General features: G+C 37.8%; 1 protein-coding gene across 1 annotated transcript in view; it reads right to left on the reverse strand.

Moving 5' to 3' along the window:
- Positions 1–19,243, reverse strand: part of nbas (NBAS subunit of NRZ tethering complex) — a 130,988-nt gene that overhangs the window by 29,556 nt on the left and 82,189 nt on the right. Inside the window, exons 43-48 of the mRNA XM_042777908.1 lie at positions 18,499–18,752; positions 16,369–16,703; positions 13,988–14,197; positions 12,980–13,182; positions 9,851–9,940; positions 8,548–8,743 (exon numbers count right to left, since the gene is read on the reverse strand). Coding sequence (XP_042633842.1) covers positions 8,548–8,743; positions 9,851–9,940; positions 12,980–13,182; positions 13,988–14,197; positions 16,369–16,703; positions 18,499–18,752 — 1,288 coding nt within the window. The remainder of the gene's footprint in view (positions 1–8,547; positions 8,744–9,850; positions 9,941–12,979; positions 13,183–13,987; positions 14,198–16,368; positions 16,704–18,498; positions 18,753–19,243) is intronic.

Genomic DNA, 19,243 nt, shown 5'->3' on the forward strand with positions numbered 1-19,243 from the left:
GCATTTAACCCATACAAAGTGCACACACACAGCAGTGAACACACACACACTGTGAAAACACACCCGGAGCAGTGGGCAGCCAATTTATGCTGCGGCGCCCTGGGAGCCTTGCTCAAGGGCACCTCAGTCGTGGTATTGCCGGCCCAAGACTCGAACCCACAACCTTAGAGTTAGGAGTCAAACTCTCTAACCACTAGGCCACGACTTCCCCATTTTGTGTGAGCTGTGCTTTTTTCACTGATAGACTACTGACAAGGGACCTTTTTTGAACTCAAATTTTGCTGAAATTTCTGAATAGTCGTGTTGACATAGTCATCGTAATTTCTATGTGAACAAGGGGCATTCCATGACTTCCCCCCACTTAACCATTTTGACTCTGGCCACCCTTGCATCCACATACAGGATGAGTACATGCTAATGGAGCTCCAGGCCAAGGACAGAGGTCGTTGATGGATCACGGCTGTCTGTGTGTGATGAGGTGCACATAAAACCCACTGTATCTTCTCAGCGCTGCCATAAATCTGTCACAGGTAAAACAGTTTCCAAATATAGCCCAGGTTCAGTGTGCTCTTGATTCCTGAGAACATTACGTCAAAGCTGAGTCACCTTTAAGACACTGAACACCTGAAATCAAACTCTGGAAACCTGAACTCAGACCTGCTTAATGTCATTAACAAGTAGGACATGCTCCTGGATCAAAAGCCTTTGTTGTACCTGGAACAACAACCAACTAGTCCTCTATGATTTTAGGACTAAGGTTAGGGCCCAGTCCATAGTAACTCCCACCTTCTAAATAAAACAGCCAATCGCAAGACGGTAAGGTCATCGAGTCACTGCAAATGTCATTAGAAGCTATGGTTCCCATAGAAACAGTTAGTGTCCTGAGAAATGCTTAGGACTACACATGCATTGGATTGACAAACCTCAAATATACTTTTTAATTATATGTGAAGATAAGAACCAACATTTATGAAAGCGTTTGTCAGATTTTATTGCTGATTTGAAATAAGTTGTTTAAATGTGAATTTGGCAAGCAGTCTTTGAGATTTTAGTATTTCCCCATTTAAGTAGATAGGAATTGGTTGTGCATGCCCGAAATAGCTACTTAGAGGCAGTGATGGAGTACTCGAGTCCTTGACTCGGACTCGAGTCCGACTCGAGTCACTATTCTTTGGACTCGAGTCCGACTCGAGACTCCATTCTCTGGACTCGTGACTCGACTTGGACTCGCGGACTGATGACTCGTACTTGGACTCGGACTCGAGGATATATAAAATTGGACTTGAGCATTCATCACGTTGTTTTTGACTAAATATGTTATTAAAAAAAATTATATAAGGTGTTACACTTTTCCTGTTTCGTGCCCAAGACCGGCCGGGATCTATTTTTTCCCCTCACAGACACTGCTACCGCTCGCTCTCTTTGCTTGACAACACACTCACTGACGTCACTCACTTTACGCTTGTGCATGTCAGATCAGATTACATGATTTTTTTTGCCTGTTGCGATAGTCACTGTGTCAGATGGATGACGCAATTTTGACTCCTAAAATCCTGTGGTGTCGTGAACAAGAAACATGTCAGACTAACGTTACACGTTGCTTTCTGACCAGTCGCGTGCCGTCACACACACACACACACACATTCACTTGAAACACACACAACGCACTCACGCTAAATCACTCGGTCACTCACACACAAACGCACTCTCTCTCTCTCTCTCTCTCTCTCTCGGCATATCATATTGATTTTTACGTTTTAAGTATCTTTAAAATACAGTGTCCTGTAAAATGCACGTTTCTTTTTTTTCGCTGAGTGTATTTCTGTAATACAGTGTTAAAGGATTAGTTCACACAAAAAATGAAAATTTCCTAATCATTTACTCCTCCCAATGCCATCCAGGATATCCATGGCTTTTTTTCTTCAGTGGAAAATAAATTATGTTTTTTTAAGGAAAACATTTCAGGATGTTTTCTTCATATAATGGACTTCAATGCCTACCAACTCAATACATTTTATCAGTTCTTTGAAGGTCCCAGAGTGGAGACATGTAGGCACTGGGAGCTTGAGACTCGACTCAGACTCGAATACGGGACTCGAGACTCGACTCAGACTCGAACACTGGGGACTCGAGACTCGACTCGGACTCGAACTCTGGTAATGGTGACTCGACTTGGACTCGACTCGAACACTGTGACTCGAGACTCGACTCGGACTCGACAGTTGGTGACTCGACTACAACACTGCTTAGAGGCATTGCAAATATGGCCGCTGAGTTAATTGACTTTTCTTGAAAGGGACTTTGATATAAAGTCAACAAAAATAGAATGCTAAAAACTATAGGAATTTCAAGGAATTAGAAGCAGAGGAACTCTCACTAAGACCTTGGAAAGTTAATGCAGGAGAGTACAGCAAGTGAAACTTACTGACACTTGAAGCCTGTGAAGGGGGGAGGATGTAAGCGTGGCCCCGGGCTGTGCCGAGGAGGTGGGGCTAATGACACAGGAGAGTGACACGTGTGAAATACAAGAGTGCTCGTGACAGACCGGAGCTGACACACTGCCAGTGGGTCTGATGTCACATCACACTGACATTTTGAAGACACACAAACGTGTGTGTGTGTGTATGTGTGATATTTTTTTTTTAGGAGTCAGAAAATCTCAGCACACCAAAATGACACAAAATACAAGCACACTTACATGAATAAATAATTCAAAGTGCAAATATGACATATAGGTTAATGTGACACTGAAGACTGGAGTAATGGCTGATGAAAACTCACAGGAATAAATGACATTTTAAAGTATATTAAAATAAAAACAGTTATTTTAAATCATAATATTACTGTTTTGATACTATTTTGGATCAAATAAATGCAGCCTTGGTGAGCATAACAGAGTACTTGGAAGAAAAAAAAAAACCTTGATAAACTAGGCAACCTAACTAATTGACTAGTATCTAGCAGGAAGGCTACAATGTGGTGCATTTAGCTCTTTCTCTGTAATCAACAAACAGCCAAATACACACAAACAGCTGGATAAAGACATTAAAACAGCACTGCTAAACATGGGCATATTAAAGCATGCACTCCAGGGGGAAACAAAGACCTTGTTTTAATGACCACATTAACCCCAGTCATTAAGCTTGTCTACTGTTAAACACACACACACACACACACACACACACCCTCCCCGTTTAACCTTAACACTGACGGCTTCTTAATATGACAAATGAGTCCAGATTATCAAGTCAAGGGACCATGGCAACAATAAAACCCCATCTATGATCCCAAACACACACGTTTGTACACACACGCCAGCGTCCTCAAATTCATTTGCACTCATTACATCAATAACTACTTCAGAATACAAGTAAACAAGGGAGTCTGGGACACAGATAGCTGCCAAATAAAGATTCTCAATTCAGACTGACAAAGCTGCTGTCCTCTGCCAAGCGAACAGTAAGCACTCATAGGGATTGTGACATTTTGTTGCCGTTAGGCTAAGACGGATGGCTAAAATTAAGAGACAAAATTCCACCGCCGTGTGCCACCGGGATGAGGATCTGAACACAAGTCATTGCGTTGCCAAAGGGGTAAATATCGTTTACATAATGCATGCAGAAATTGCCAGGAAATGCAGATAATGCAGGTTAGGGTTAATTTCTTCTAGAAACATTTGGGTGAGGTCAAACACATTTATGAGAGAATTTGCCATATTAATAAGTTGTTCTGGAGAAGTTCATGATTTGTCAAACAAGACATTCAATAGCAGCTTATTAGACAACACAAATCACTATCATCAGTGCCACATAATGAGAACTTAAGCCATGAGAGGCCTTGATTGCTTGACAGCATCTGTAATATCTGACTGATCACAGATTGGGTGCCACTTCCTTGATGGGAAATCAATAACAGGACAATCAAGGATAGAATTTGCAATCACATATCACATAATAAATATGTGGTAACCATTTTACAATCTTATGTTTCAATGGGTTTATGTATTACTGTAGATATAATTTAACAAAAAACAACATTTTTTTTTACATGACTTAATCATTTATGTTAATTTATACATATAATATTGTCCATTTTTAAATCATGTTCATTTGAAATACATAAACTAATATTCATTTATAAAACTTGAAATGCTACAATGTGTTGGTATATGTAGAAATTGAAATGAATATTGTTAAATAATAAGTACTGTAAATAACTGCTGTTCATGTTACTATTCATTTTAAATTCTATAATTATTAATTAGTACAATATTCATCATTCACAACATGGTTTTATTTAGCAGCAGTTGTAAGTGCATCAAGTTCACATTTGCGTCTGGATAACATTACTTTGACTGCAAATATACAGACCTTGCCTACAGTTACAAAAAAATTGCTTAGGGGAAAAAAACAAGATTTTTAAACTTATATATATATTTAAATATATATTACACTTATATAGATTCTATATATATATATATATAGAAAATCTATACCTCCATATCTGGGACCCCAAAGTTTAGAGTTGATCTAGCAGTTCACTAGAATAAACTCAAAGATCCTATTTATAGGAGTTACCCGTTTTAAGTGTAGAGGGGGAACAAGCAGTGGAGTTGACTGTCAAGACAATTTGTGGAAACGAGGGGAAAAGTGCAACCTCAACATGGCAGCAAAAAAAAAAAAAAAAAAAAAAAAAAAAACATGGCTCTATAGCATTTCTCTACAGCTACAATGATTTCTGCTGAGGCTAAGTATGTGTCATTTTATAGGGAAACCAGTCAGCAATTAAACCTGATGAATGTAATTGAGAGAGTTCAATCACATTCAACTGACAGTTAGTGAATCAGACAAAAAGTCCAACCACTCTCACTCTATCTGTGATCAAAGTCATTTCCTCAATCAGACAACTGTGCAATAACCATCCCAGAGCGTTCTACTGTTCACAAGCGCTGCTTCTTCCTCTTTCTATGAGCTTTGACGTTTCCTCTTGTTGATTTTAAAAGGACGGCCCCTATTCCGCTTTGATAAAGTTCAACAATGCTCCCTTATACATCAGGGAGATAAACAGCACTGCAACACAGCAGAAGTAAACAACAACAGAGAATATACAGCTCAGCAAAACATGCAACAGAACAAACAGATGCGAGACCTGAAACGCAGCTCCTGCTTGGCAGTAGTAAAGTCGCAGTTGCTATGGTACTGGGCAGAATGGGCCGGTGTGCGAGTTAGGAGATGATTAGTTTGGGATGCAGGGGGTAGAAGTGTTATATTAACAGACACACACACTCACAATCCTGTGGGTCTGAACAAGCACACTACAAAAACAGAGAAAAGCAAAAATACCCAGATATCGAGATAAATAAAGACACACGTACACCTGGGGCTACTGGTTGATTACCAGACTCTGTGGCTTGTGATGTAAACCAGCGTCTGCTTCTCAGCAGACAGACATGCAACGACAGCGATCCGTGGCCTGATGCCCATCACTCAGGGCGCACAGGCCCGGCTCAGCAATCCCAATCAGGATTTAGGCATCTGAGTATGTGGCCTCCGTTCGAAGACTCCATGCCTCAGTGAAATAGAGCCAATCCTCTTTCTCTGCCCCCAATCTGTTCTTTTTAATTACTCCTCCTCCTTCAGGGCATGACTTCTTATTACAACTTCTCTTCCTTTTTCAGATCACAATAAAGACAAAATTAATTAATTTCATTGAGGAAAACAAAGCTATTGCCAACATTGGAGACCCAGTGTAGGGACGCGGCCAAGCAATAGGAAAGGAAGCCACAATTGCAACTTTTTTAAAGAGTAGTGAAGTGATAATCTGTGGAATTAAAGGTTAGACTTCATTCTTAATGTTCTTCTTAAATGTTCAACATGCTCTAAACTAGTCAAATCCAAATCCATCGCATGCAAAAAATGGCTCTTTCCAACCATAAGCTTGATATTCTGTTCTGTTTACCACTAAATAACGCTAATCAAGGACTGATGGGAAACTGGAACTACTTACAGCAATCTTGAGGGGCTCTTTTGCTTTAAACCCCTGAAAATTTAAAGTTGCATTTAATTATTCTATTAAACAATTGGTGGAGTAATCCTCTTAAAGTGAAACCAAACATCTGATAGCGTCTGCTAATATAAATATTCATATGCATGATTAAAGTTTAGTGAGAGAATGAATTATGTGATTTGGTGGAAAATGGATTAACAGCATGTAATTTTGGAATGTGTGTTGAGTGAGATGAGGTGACTTCACTTTATGTCAGAAAACGAACTAAAGAAATATTATGGAGGTATATTAATGAGAGAACTCTTGGATTCTGTCATAAATTTTGTCTATTCATCCAAGCATCTGTTCAATCATCCATCCATTCATCTATTTGTCCATCCATCTATTCGTTCGTCCGTCCGTCCGTCCATCCATCCGTCCATCCATCCATCCATCCACTCTTTTAGAGATGTGTTTCCTTGTCACATGAAGCCTCATTTCTTCTTTTAAACATTAGGAAAATCTGGAAAATCTTATTCATTTCACTTAAAAAAAAAAATGTATAAACAAGCTCCCTCTACCGTAGGTGGATCTGAGTGGCAATAAACATTATCATTTAATAAATATTAAAACATTATATTTTAGCTCTCGATGGCGCCGTACACGACTGCTTCAGTGCTTGGCTCTCCAGTGTTTGTAATGTTTTTGTTTGTTTTTCCAGTTTTTTGTTTAAAAAACATGATCAGTTTCACCAGGGATGTACTGCTGAACATTCGGCAGAACACACCACAAAATCTTTTACCGGATTTCAATTGTTCGGACCTTTTACTGAACGTTGTTGTTGGCGGAGCAGCGGCACTGATCAAACGCTTCAGGATGCGCAGACAGGGAAAACGAGCTGGAGCGCTTGTCAGACTCAGGAAGCGCGGATTTCGAACGCTGTTGCCTAGCATCAATCTAGCAAATCTCTGCTCTCTACCCAACAAAACGGACAAACTCCTGCTCTCTCGGACAAATACGGATTTCTCACACTCTGCTGCTCTGTGTTTCACGGAAACCTGGCCAAATGACGCCATCCCAGACAGCGCACTCCATCTGCCGGACTTTCAGCTGTTTAGAGCAGGGAGTTTGCAGTTGAAGTTTGCAGACAACACTACGGTCATCGGTCTCATTCAGGACGGTGACGAGTCTGCTTATAGACAAGAGGTTAAGCAGCTGGCTGCCTGGTGCAGTCTTAACAACCTGGAGCTGAACACTCTCAAAACAGTGGAGATGATAGTGGACTTCAGGAGAAACCCCCCTGCACTCCCCCCACTCACCATCAAAGACAGCACTGTGGCTGCAGTGGAGTCATTCAGATTCCTGGGAACCACCATCTCTCAGGACCTGAAGTGGGACAATCTCATTGACTACACTGTTAAAAAGGCCCAACAAAGGTTATACTTCCTTCGCCAGCTGAGGAAGTTTAACCTGCCACAGGAGCTTGGTTCAGCTACAAAATCAGACATCAGAAGACTACAGAGAACGGTTCGGACTGCTGAAAGGATTATTGGTGCTCCCCTGCACACCCTTCAAGAACTGTATACATCCAGAGTGAGGAAAATGGCTCAGAAAATCACTCTGGATCCCTCACATCCAAGTTACCCCATCTTTGAACTTTTGCCATCTGGCCGGCGCTTCAGAGCCGCAAACACCAGGACAGTCAGGCACAAGAACAGTTTCTTCCCCCAGGCAATCTACCTAATGAACATTTAAAATTTCCCCACTTATGCAATAAAAATGTGCAATATCCTTATATTTATTTGTTACCCCTCCATCCTAGTACATCCCTGCATCTTACTCAATTCTATTTCATTATCATCTATAGCACAACTGTTTATACTATTTAATTATTTGCTTTTTTTTTTTTCTGTGTTGTTGTCGTCTCTGTGTACTGGAAGCTTATGTCACTAAAACAAATTCCTTGTAGGCGCAAAGCATACTTGGCAATAAAGCTCTTTCTGATTCTGATTCTGATAATTCAATTATGTTCAGCTAGTATATTTATCTGATCTCTTTGACTTTTGTAAACCAAAAGTTTAGCAAGGAAAATCAGAAGATCATTCTCCTAAGAAGAACACTGACAAATTTAGACAGAATTGGTTCTTAGTTCTTCCATATGTTCAACTGTTGAATTTACTCCAGCTTCACTGGTACATACAGACAGAGAACACCACATAAAACAGCAGAATGACATGTTCACATCCCCAAAGCAACATGAAGTGAGGCCAAAGAGCATGGCTAAGCAGGCAATCGGTAATCCCTGGACCAAATACATCTCATTCCTTCACACACACACACACACACACACACACACACTACAACATGTGCGAGAATAGTGAAGCAATTCCTATAAGCACATGCTAACTCGCAAAGGGCTGCACTGTAAAATGAGATTACATTCACAGTGCCTCACAGAGGAAATAAGCTAATACTGAGTCAGAGATGTGGGAATGTAATAATATTTATGTGTGAAGTGTAAATCGTGTTTTGTGCCAGTGTGGATATATGCATATTTTTCACCTTTCTGTTTGGCCAGCAGGCTCTCAGAACTGCTTGGCTCCTGAAGAACACCAGTAGGTGGATGTCCTGATCGCTGAGGCTGAATGAATGTTCTAGGATCTGCAGGACCTCAAGTCGGGGTCGTACAGCTTTAGAATCGTCCCCACAAAAAGGTCGTAACCATGCCAGCATGTCCTCAGAGGTCACCATATTCCCACTGAAAAAAATGAATATTAACATTAAATAAAATCAGAATACACAAACACACAATGTATCACAATAATTTAAAAAAAATATTAAGCGGCACAATGGATTTCAACACTGATGATAATAAGAAATGTTTCTTGAGCACCAAATCAACATATTAAAATATGTTCTCTGATCTCTTTTGATAATGGAGTCTTGAGAATTGTCTGATTTTAATTAAAAATTTTTATTAATTTTTTTTATACAAAGATGTTGATAATAATAATAATAATAATAATAATAATAAAATATATTAAAATTGTTATTTTAAATTGTAATCTTTTTTAATAATTATTATAAAATTATAAAAGATTTTTTTATATTTATTACTTTTTACTGCATCAAATAAATGCAGCCTTGTTTAGCTTAAGACACTAATTAAAAAAAAAAAAAATTTTACTTTTAAATGATATTGTACATTAAATTGTCAATGTAATACAACATCAATGTAATTAAATACAATTATATTACTAAGCGTTTTTACAAGCAAGCGACAAACAACAAGTAATTACAAATTAAGTATATTGGTTGTTTACAAAATTTAACAATAATTATCAAAAATGGGCATACATTTCATTATTGACTCAGAAATAGTGCTTAAATAGTCAATCTTAAATATTTAAATCTTAAATTTATCTTCTTTATTGTCATTTCATAATGTAACTTTGTTTCATATGGTTTCAAATGCTCAAATTTGGCTCTAAAAATGTGATTGGACAAGCCTTGTCTGAAGCAACAATAAAAAGGTGATATAAAGAAATGTCATCGTACATCAATTTAAATTTTATGTTAGTTTGGCTAACAAACAATTTTTTACATGTCAAAATAATTGCTTACTTTAGTCAATACTTTAACACTGGTTTCTTTTAAAAATGCTATTACTGCTTCTGCTTTATGTTGTGCCAAACAATCCTATTTAATTGCAGAAATATATAATATATTATTTACTTTTTTACACTAAAGCGTACAGTGACTTCAAATGACTGTAACACAACAACTACCAAATGATCCCTACCTGAGGTCAAACTGACAACACTATGTTTCAATAATAGTATACGGGAACAAAGGATATACCTACCCGCTCTGTACATTAGTGTGCACTGCTGCAACAATTCCTTCCAGCACCTTCAAGGGGTCTGCGTAATCTTTCAACGTGTCCTTGTCACCGCTGAAAACAAACACACACATTCGCAGCTTGAGATTCAATGTCTTGCGGCTTTTATGTGGCTTTATGGCTGCAAACTTTGTGTGTGTGTGTGTGTGCTCCGAAGGAAAGGATTTTCATACAGAGCAATCTTAATGCTCATCTGCTGATGTTCTAGCTGCAGGGCTCCTCCCTTCTCTTCTGGCCTCATCTGTCTCCCTCCATTAAAGGTGTTTGTGTTATGCTTTTATGCATGAGGCTGCACCGCCTAATTATGTTTCTATTAATAATAGCTTTGTATTTTTATGCCAACAATCTCTTATTTCATTACTACTGCTGCAGTAAACACTTAGTCAGTCTGGTGTTAAATAATCTGGCCTTTCTTCAGAGGCATCTTCTTCTCCGTGATGTAAACAAAAGCTCTAATTTGCAGTTTCCTTCAGTGCTGTTGTTGTATGTTAGACTTCACTTTCTCTCTTTGGTTAGGTTAATGTAACATGAGCGATGCTTCGATGGGAATGAAAATCTTCCGTTGTGTTGCTTTCAAAACATTTATTTTTCAGCATCTTTTTTATAATTTATAATATTATTTAGTTCAGCTGGATTCTTACAACTGCATCAAATCACAGTAAGTGGATGTGCTGTGTAAAACAGTAAGTGATTTATTTTCTCCAGACTTTAATTAGCAGAGCGCTAGTTGGGATGCATCTTTTTTTTTACCTTGTTGAAATCTGCACAGCAGCCGGTTTTATTACTACAGCATCATTAAAATGTTAATATACTGTAGTGTTAAATTCAAAGAATTGCTCTGACATTCCTCTGGTACTCCAGCTATAATACATTTAGAGGGTTTGTTTTAAATTCAAACAACAATTAATTTTCTTTTAGTCATTTAAAATATTACATTCGGATTGTAATACTTTTAAAATAATCATACAAAGATGTCAATGACTTTTCTATGATACTAATACTTAAAATATTCCACATAATAATATTTTAAAATACATTTAAAATATATTGACATAGAAGACAGTTATTTTAAACTGCAATAATATTTTACAATATTACTGCTTTTACCAGATTTTCAATCAAATAAATGCAGCCTTGGTGAGCAAGAGAGACCAAACACAAACTTTAGAATGGTAGTTTATAAAAGCCATTGCAAGACATTTTCTACATATCTCAGCATCCCTTCAGTATGCAAGAATTTTAGCATCTTCAATATTATGATGCAGACTGAAAAAACGTAAAACCTTGCTTTAAAATTCACTAAACGGAACAAAACACACACACACACACACACACACTGCTGTCCTTGGAGGAACACTGTGTTTCTAAAGGATTATTTATACATGAAACGCAACCATAATCTTTTACTCCCCAGATATAAACATCAATCATGAGCAGGTTGTAGACCACAGATTCCACATCCTTTAAAAAAACATATCTGACTTCTTAAAAAAAGAAAACAGGATGCAAGAAATCTACGTAAAGCAGAGAATTCAATTTGATGAAATAAACTTAAATAGTTTGACAATTTCAAGTGCCCATATCATTTCTTTGTTAATGATTCATGTGCCCACCTCTGCAAACCAGTAATTAGCAGCAGAAGACAGGAACACGCTTTAGTTATAAGCAATTACCAAGAATATGAATCATCAGCAGAGAAAAAAAGGGGGGAGACTGCGTCTGAATAAAGCAAACTGTGATCAATCTTAATTTTTCTGACCATCATTTTCTCTGATTCAGGAGACCTTCACTAATTCCACTTGATTATGGATTGAGCTGAAACGTCTGATCAACACAGACCCATGAAGCAGGATGACTAATCAGGAGGGGCAGAAAGATGGGTTCCCGCTCTTTGATGGTCTTGGAGATTAAAAAAAAAAAGCCAAGTATTTGGCTTGAAAAGACCTATTCACAGCACATCCAAAATGAATAAGTGAAAAGTAGGGTCAATAATACAATCCTGAAGTCCCATTCTATAATGAAACTTTGTTGATTTGTTTAAAATGTTAAATTTGGCTGTAAAAATCTGTATTGGATGAGCCTTGTTCAAAGCAACAATAAAAAGGCAACATATCTACATTAATTTAATGGTATTTAGTCTAACTATTTTCACATGTCAAAACTGTTAATTTTTAATAGCTAATTCAAAATAATGTTAAAATTTCATCCTATACTGTAAAATACATATACGAATAAGAAATAAGAAATTTTGAAATTGTCTGTTTTTAAAGATGAACATAAAGTGAGTGACATATGAAGCAAAAGTAATGTAGTTCATGTAGAAATGTTGAAAATGAGAACGCATACAAAATATGCAATACTGGCTGACTGGTTATATTAACACACACATTCATATTTAGTCATCCACTATTATGTTACATACTGATTAATGAAACTTATTATTATTATTTTTTTCCTCACAAGAAGATCTAAACAGAAATCCTCTGAGAAATATTTGGCTGCATAGCTGCAAGATCCAATACTTGAAACTTGCTGAATGAGAGATGTTCCACCAAGTCAAATTATTAATCCCTGAAATGGTCTATCCTGACCTCTGGGCTCTTTAAATGTTGGCAGCTTGGTCCGAAACTTTAAAGAATAGGTTCAAAATAACTGCCTTAAAGAGCTTCACAAGTTTTGCTGGAAAATCGGAGACTGGTTCTAAAAATCGAAGCTAGCACTACCTACTCTCTGAATTGCTAGTATTACTAAGGACACGGTGTTATTAAGGACCAGCCAGCAGGGAAGGTGGCGACCTCCTAAAAGCAGGAGATGAAAGGTAAGAAAAAGAGAGAAAGTGAGCTGTAAGGGAGAGAGATGAGAGGCCAGGGCAGAGGCCAATGCTGTGTTTAACTCAATCAAGCAATAACACATCCAGCCTGACACAGGTTAATAGAGGTATAGGCCATAAAGACAGAGACTGAGAGTGGAAAAGAGAGACAGACCAGACAAAGCATTACCAGCGAAGGTATAAAACAGACAGAGAGAAAATGAGGGTGACATTAATAAAACGACATTGGCAAACAGAAATCGTCGAACTGCAGCTCATCGTACCTGAGAGCAGTTATGATTCGCTCCACTGCGTCCTGGACTACGCTCTCCACCGACAGGTCGCTTGTTCCCACGCTGACTGCGAGCAGCTGCTCGATCCGTTCGAGGGGCTGTCCGTCCATGACCATTGTGATGGCCAGATGGCGCACCTTAGATTGCTCAGATCTGGACAGATCATAAATGCGACTGTACTTCTGTAGAAGCTCCTAAAAAAGACAAGAATACAAAGACATTAACACTAAATCAAGCTCAGAAAAAAACTTTGTGCTTTCCATCCTCTGGCAGTAATCAATCAGTAATATGTGCGGAGACAAAAACAAAGCCTTAAGTATCTTGAGAGACATACAGTAGCAGTACACCTGAAGACTATAGAACAGAACAATTCATTTGGGTGCTGAGAATCAAGAGGTACAAGCTCGTCTCACACACATACACACCCACAAAATTCCAAAACCTAGTGAGCTCCATAATGAGCATACACTTCCTACTTACTACCTACTTTTCATTCTGAATTTAAGTAAGTAGCAGTGCTACTTTAATTCAGGGACTCTCCTACACTGGTAGGTTGCAGGCAGGAAGGCAACTGGAACAGAGATTTACACTGCAGTTTCCACGATCATGCACATTCCTATGGGAGCATGTTGTGTGACAGTGAAGGTGTGGCGGTAATAAGATGCGGCAGTATCTGCTCGATAAGTGTGCAGTGTAAAAATGAATCCATATATTTCCATATACAAATGGCTCAATGTGTGAATTTAAGAAACCACAGGGTGACATGGACTGCCTGCTACTATCCTGCAGACAGCACACCAGCTACAAACCTGCCAATCAATCACAGCCACTGCCACACAGGTCAAGAAAGTGAGAAATTGTGAAGGATAAAGAAGGAGAGAAAAAAGAAGGAAAAAGGGCAAGTAAGATGGGGACTTACATAATATTTAAGGCCCTGCTTACAGTTAGCATCCGTCTTAGATGACAGTAAAATTTTGTATGTGTGTGTTGACTAATTACCTCTTGGCTTGTCTTGAGTGACAGAGCGAAGGAGTGGCTCAGAGTCTCTAGATGGGCAAGAGACTGCTGTATGTGAGTGAGGGCGGAGTCAAAGCTGGAGGCGGAGTTTTCACTCCTGTCATCATTACCCTTTTTCTTACTCTTGTCGCTAATTCCTTTTAGAGCCTTCTGTGCGCGCTTAGTGATCTCCAGCCGGGACTCTACTGAGAGCTAAACAGACACAGAAAACACACACAAAGGAAAGAGAAAAACAAATGTCAAATCTATTTTTTTTTTTTCAATGTTCAATTTTTTTTTTTCTATACCAACTTTAAAACTTTTTCATATACATTAAGATAAATGATTGTAATATTAATATACATTATTCATACACTACCATTACAAAGTTTGGGGTCGATCAGATTTTTAGAATGTTTTTGAAAGAAGTCTCTTATGCTCACTAAGGCTGCATTTATTTGATCAAAAATACAGTCAAAACAGTGATTCTGTTAAATATGAATACAATTTAAAATAACTATTTAGAAATGATTCTAATATGCTGAATTAGTTCTTAAGAAATGTTTCTTAACATTATCAATATTGAAAACAGCTGTGCTGCTTAATAATTTATGCAAACTCCAAAACATATTTTTTTTCATGATTCTTTTATGAACAAAGTTCAAAATAACAGCAGATTTCTATAATCAAAATAAATAATACCCATAATAACAGTGAATAAAAATTCATTCTAAAAGGCTTTTAATAGTCACCAACAGGTGATCCCATATAGTAGAAGCTACCCAGAATTGGCACACAAGCAGAAATGGAGAAATGTGCTCATGCTTTTCTGCTTATAAAAATATTCAGTCAGCAACGGGCCGTTATTCTGCTGCATATCTACCATTATAATCCCCAACACTAATGATGTAGCATAATTCAGTCTCATCTCATTTCTCATCCAGATTCATCTCGGTGAGAACACTTCACATGTCTGGATTCCTCTTATACGGTTTACCTCCGACACTCCCCTCCTACACTCTCCTGCTGTCATTTACGCACATGCACACGTACGTTAACTGTATTTACTCATGGTTCACACACAGTCTACAGCTGAAACATGGCAGATGTCATTGGTTGTTTTTCCCTGTGGTATTCTTGAGCACCAAATCAATGCCGCTCTCACCTTAATGGTGGGAGTGGGTGTGTGTTTATGGTAATGAGTGTTTGTAACTTGCTTTCTGCAAAATCTAATCATTATGACATTATATCAACATAACAATCATTACAATAACATCATCTGAACACTCCAGGGGCCACCGAGCATTAGCAATTAGCCTTTTGATTACAGAGGCTCATTTAGGATGTTTGCCACAGGGCCGTGTGTATGTGTCTTTTTCTGTATGCCTGTGGAGGTTTGACTTCCAGGCAGAATAAATAGAAAATGAAGTCATTTGTGAGAGACAGATGAGATTAGAGGTGCTAAAACATCAAACAGCACTTAGTAGACATTAACATGTCCAGAGAAATCCATGAACACATCATATGCATGTTACGGCATATACATGTGTATGTGTTAAATTTAATGATTCATGTTACTGGACAACAGACTTTAAACCTTTCAATCTGGGCACCGTGCTTCACTAAGAGTCTATGATAGCATTTGCATTGGACAAAGCATCTGACTTGATGCTATAAAGTGGATACAATGTGGAAAATACATTAATAATCACTTTAAAAGTGCATTTTAAATGCAAAAAGCATTGGCCAATTGCTTTTTTATAGTTTAAATACATTCATTGATTTGTCAGTTTTAAAAAGTCATTTATTTACATATTTATTTTTCAAATTAATAATATTTCAAATTGATATGTAACAGTTAAATGTATTAGTAAACCAATAATAAAAAAAAATTGACATTTAAAACTATTTATTTGATTCATGTTTAAAACGTTTGTTCAATAGAACAATAAAATAGTACATTAAAAAAATTATTTCATTGCACCTTTTAAATTGCAATTAAAAATTTTTTCTTCTTTGCCGTTTTAAATTATTTTTTTATTTGCCAATTTAAAAAGAGATTTATTTACGGATGTATTTTTTATGTAATACATTGATAATCATTTTTACATTTTTAGTTTTAAGTGGCCCTCCCAGTCCATTAAGCTCTCAAATGGGCGGGAAGCGAAAAATTAAATGATCATGCATTTGACTGACAGTATTTGAAAAAAAAAAACAAAAAAACAAAGCTGTTTGCTTATAGATAAAGATACATTTATAATCTTGTCTTGTACTCACTGTATTTTTTGTCACATTATTTATTTATTTTTTAAATTTGAAAGGATTTTGTAAGCACATCTTCGCAGAACCCCAAAAACCCCACTCATTTTCTGCATTAGACTCACCTTATTGGCGGCTTCAGGGGAAAAGGTAATGGCATCCAAGAAGTTAACAGAATCTACAGGCAGAAGTCGGTCAAAGTATTTGGCACAGGTGTCATAGGCATGCAGGAAGTCGTGATCACTCTGGGGGGCTTTTTTCAACACATGCTGATCCCCTTCCCAGAACAGTTTATGAAGCCAGGTGGCATGTACAGCGCTAGAGGTAAGCGCTTCACCTCCCTTCTGGGGTATTCGAGGGGCCAGTTTGGAGATTGACAGGACGTTCTGGCTGGTCAGTACTGGCTCCAGAGCTTTCAAAGGATCGGAGTCCTCATCTGTCAACTTCTTATAGTCCAGACCTAAGCAGTAAGACATGATTTCGGCATCATATAGAACACAGACATGGGCTAGTTGTCACAATACAGTCAATATTTCTCAGGGTGGGTGTGTTTTTTATAAAGTAAATTTCTTTATAAATACAAACCTTAAAGTCTACAAAAAGCTATTTTTGCCAATTATTCACCAATACACTGAATATGTTGACCTTTTGTGACCATGTTGTCACTCTATAGGGGCAAGTTGTCACACTGGAATCCATTATGTGCAATTTGAGAATACTCTCTTTATCTCTACTAATCCAAAAAATGGGACATTTATTGCAGTTTCAAGCTTTCATGTGGTTTCTATTGGTGTCAGTCTATGTGAATAGGTGTAGACTTGGCATGCCTCCAGGAAATATCAAGTCTGACAGACAACATTACACTGACACACAAGGGCATTCAACACATACATACACTCTAACAGACAGAGATGTGGAAAAAAAAGGTGCTATCACTCTCCCTTGGGTTGTGGCAGATGCTATGAACAGTCTTTACAGGACTGTGTCTGGAAGCATGTATGTGACAGAGTGTGTTTCCATATCCTACTAAGTGTAAGTGTTTAAAAGGGAAGGTATCAGTTGAGACAGGAGAGAGTGTGGTGTGAAAACTCTCTGACAAACTCCCCCCCTGACCTCTCAAAACACTCTCTCTAAGATTATCAAGTTTAAACAAGATGACGTCATTAGTTCTAGCTCTTTTCAGAACTACAACAAGTCAAAAGTCTGTCTTAGGTAAGGTATTTTTATGATATTTAAGAAGTGACACAAAGCAACTCTATAAACTATAGACTTATACTGTTCAAAAGTTTGCCATTGGTACGATTTTTTAAATGTTTTAATAGAACTCTCGTGCTCACCATGCCTGCATTTATTGGATTGATTATACAGTAAAACAGTAATACTGCGAAGAAATACTACAATATTTTATATTTAATAATATATTTGTATATTATAATATAATAATAAAAATGCAATTAGTTCATGTGATGGCAAGCTGTTTTAATTCATCTAATTTCAATAAAAAATAAATAAAATAACCCAAAACAGTAGTTCTCTCTCTCTCTCTGTATATATATATATATATATATATATATATATATATATATATATATATATGTGTGTGTGTGTGTGTGTGTGTGTGTGTGTATGGATTTAATTATTAACTGCAGGCATATCAGAATTAATTAACATATACACACCGGCTGTGAATCTGGACAAACAAATTCACGTAAGTACACAACTCTCATGCAGTTATGAGTGAATGATCCCGGTTAAGTTTGCCTTTATCACATGCATGACATGCACTGCCCCAATACTGGAGAGAGAGAGAGGTACATAACTAATGAACTCATTCAAACCTCACTCAATGTCTCATGTGCTTCAAAAAAATCTTTCCTTTCTTATCAGAATAGAACAAAAATGTTCTGTACGCGGGCTAATTAACATCCCTCTTACTTTCACTGGCACCCTCACAGCTCAGTGACCCATTTCCCGCTGTCTCAGCTGGAGAGAGATGTGTCATTACATGGGAAATTTCTGGTTATGGTGTTGATTGACATGCTTGCAAGCAGGAGCTGATTTATTGTGTTACCAGGTCGGCTAGGTATCGATTGAATCCTCTTTCTCTACAACGATTTTACAGTCATTTCACTGCTGGCTGCAACCAACATTTTTGCAACACAGGCTTTGTTCACATTTGGCTTTCAAATCTGATCTTTAACACAGGAAGTGATGAAATCTGATGTGTTTTTTTTGGGACTTTTGCTATTACTCACCGACGGCGACGGCTTTGAGCTTCTTTAGCAGTTTGAGGTGCGTGTCAGGATTCATAGCAGATTGAGGGAAGTAGCTTGCGCAGCCGCAGTTCTCCAGAAGAGTGAAGTAGAAGAGGAGTCGGAGCTGGTCGGTTCCGGCTATACTGGGGTACACATATTTAGTCATGTGTGTGTAGAATGACTCCGGGTTGGTCTTTAGAGTCTCAAACAGGCCCAGAGCCTCCGTCCTGTTCTCGATGTCTTTGGTAGAAAGCCTGAAGGAGAGACAGAAATGAGAGATGGATGGCAATGGAAGACTGGAAGGTGAGAGAAACGAGAGAATGAACAATCGTAGCCAAGGTCTGTTGAAGCAGTGATCACTCAACCTTTGCAAATCGCTTGTAGAGAATCAATTAAGGCAATGCGCAGGCATTTTTCCCCCTAATTGTCCTCGAACCAGATGAGGTACATTAAGGTTGCTGTTAATATGCTGTGACGGCCCACTTGTGCTAGAGAATTGATTTTGTTTAATCTAAAAGAACTTCGTCAAACTACTTAAAGTCTATTAAACTTTATTCACTGTGGTTTGACCACTTCCAGGACCAAAAAATAATAATTTCAAGCAGTGAATTATAGCCTATGGTGAGTGTTTACTGACCAACCATAAATCCGATGTCAGGTTTGGATTCTATGGGTGACATGTTTTCTGTCAACGCTGCTCTTATTTCCATAATTTATCTCCATGGTGACTTCGTAAGCAGGCGTG

Source organism: Cyprinus carpio, chromosome A20 (genome assembly GCF_018340385.1).
Source record: "Cyprinus carpio isolate SPL01 chromosome A20, ASM1834038v1, whole genome shotgun sequence".
Classification (NCBI taxonomy): Eukaryota; Metazoa; Chordata; class Actinopteri; order Cypriniformes; family Cyprinidae; genus Cyprinus; species Cyprinus carpio.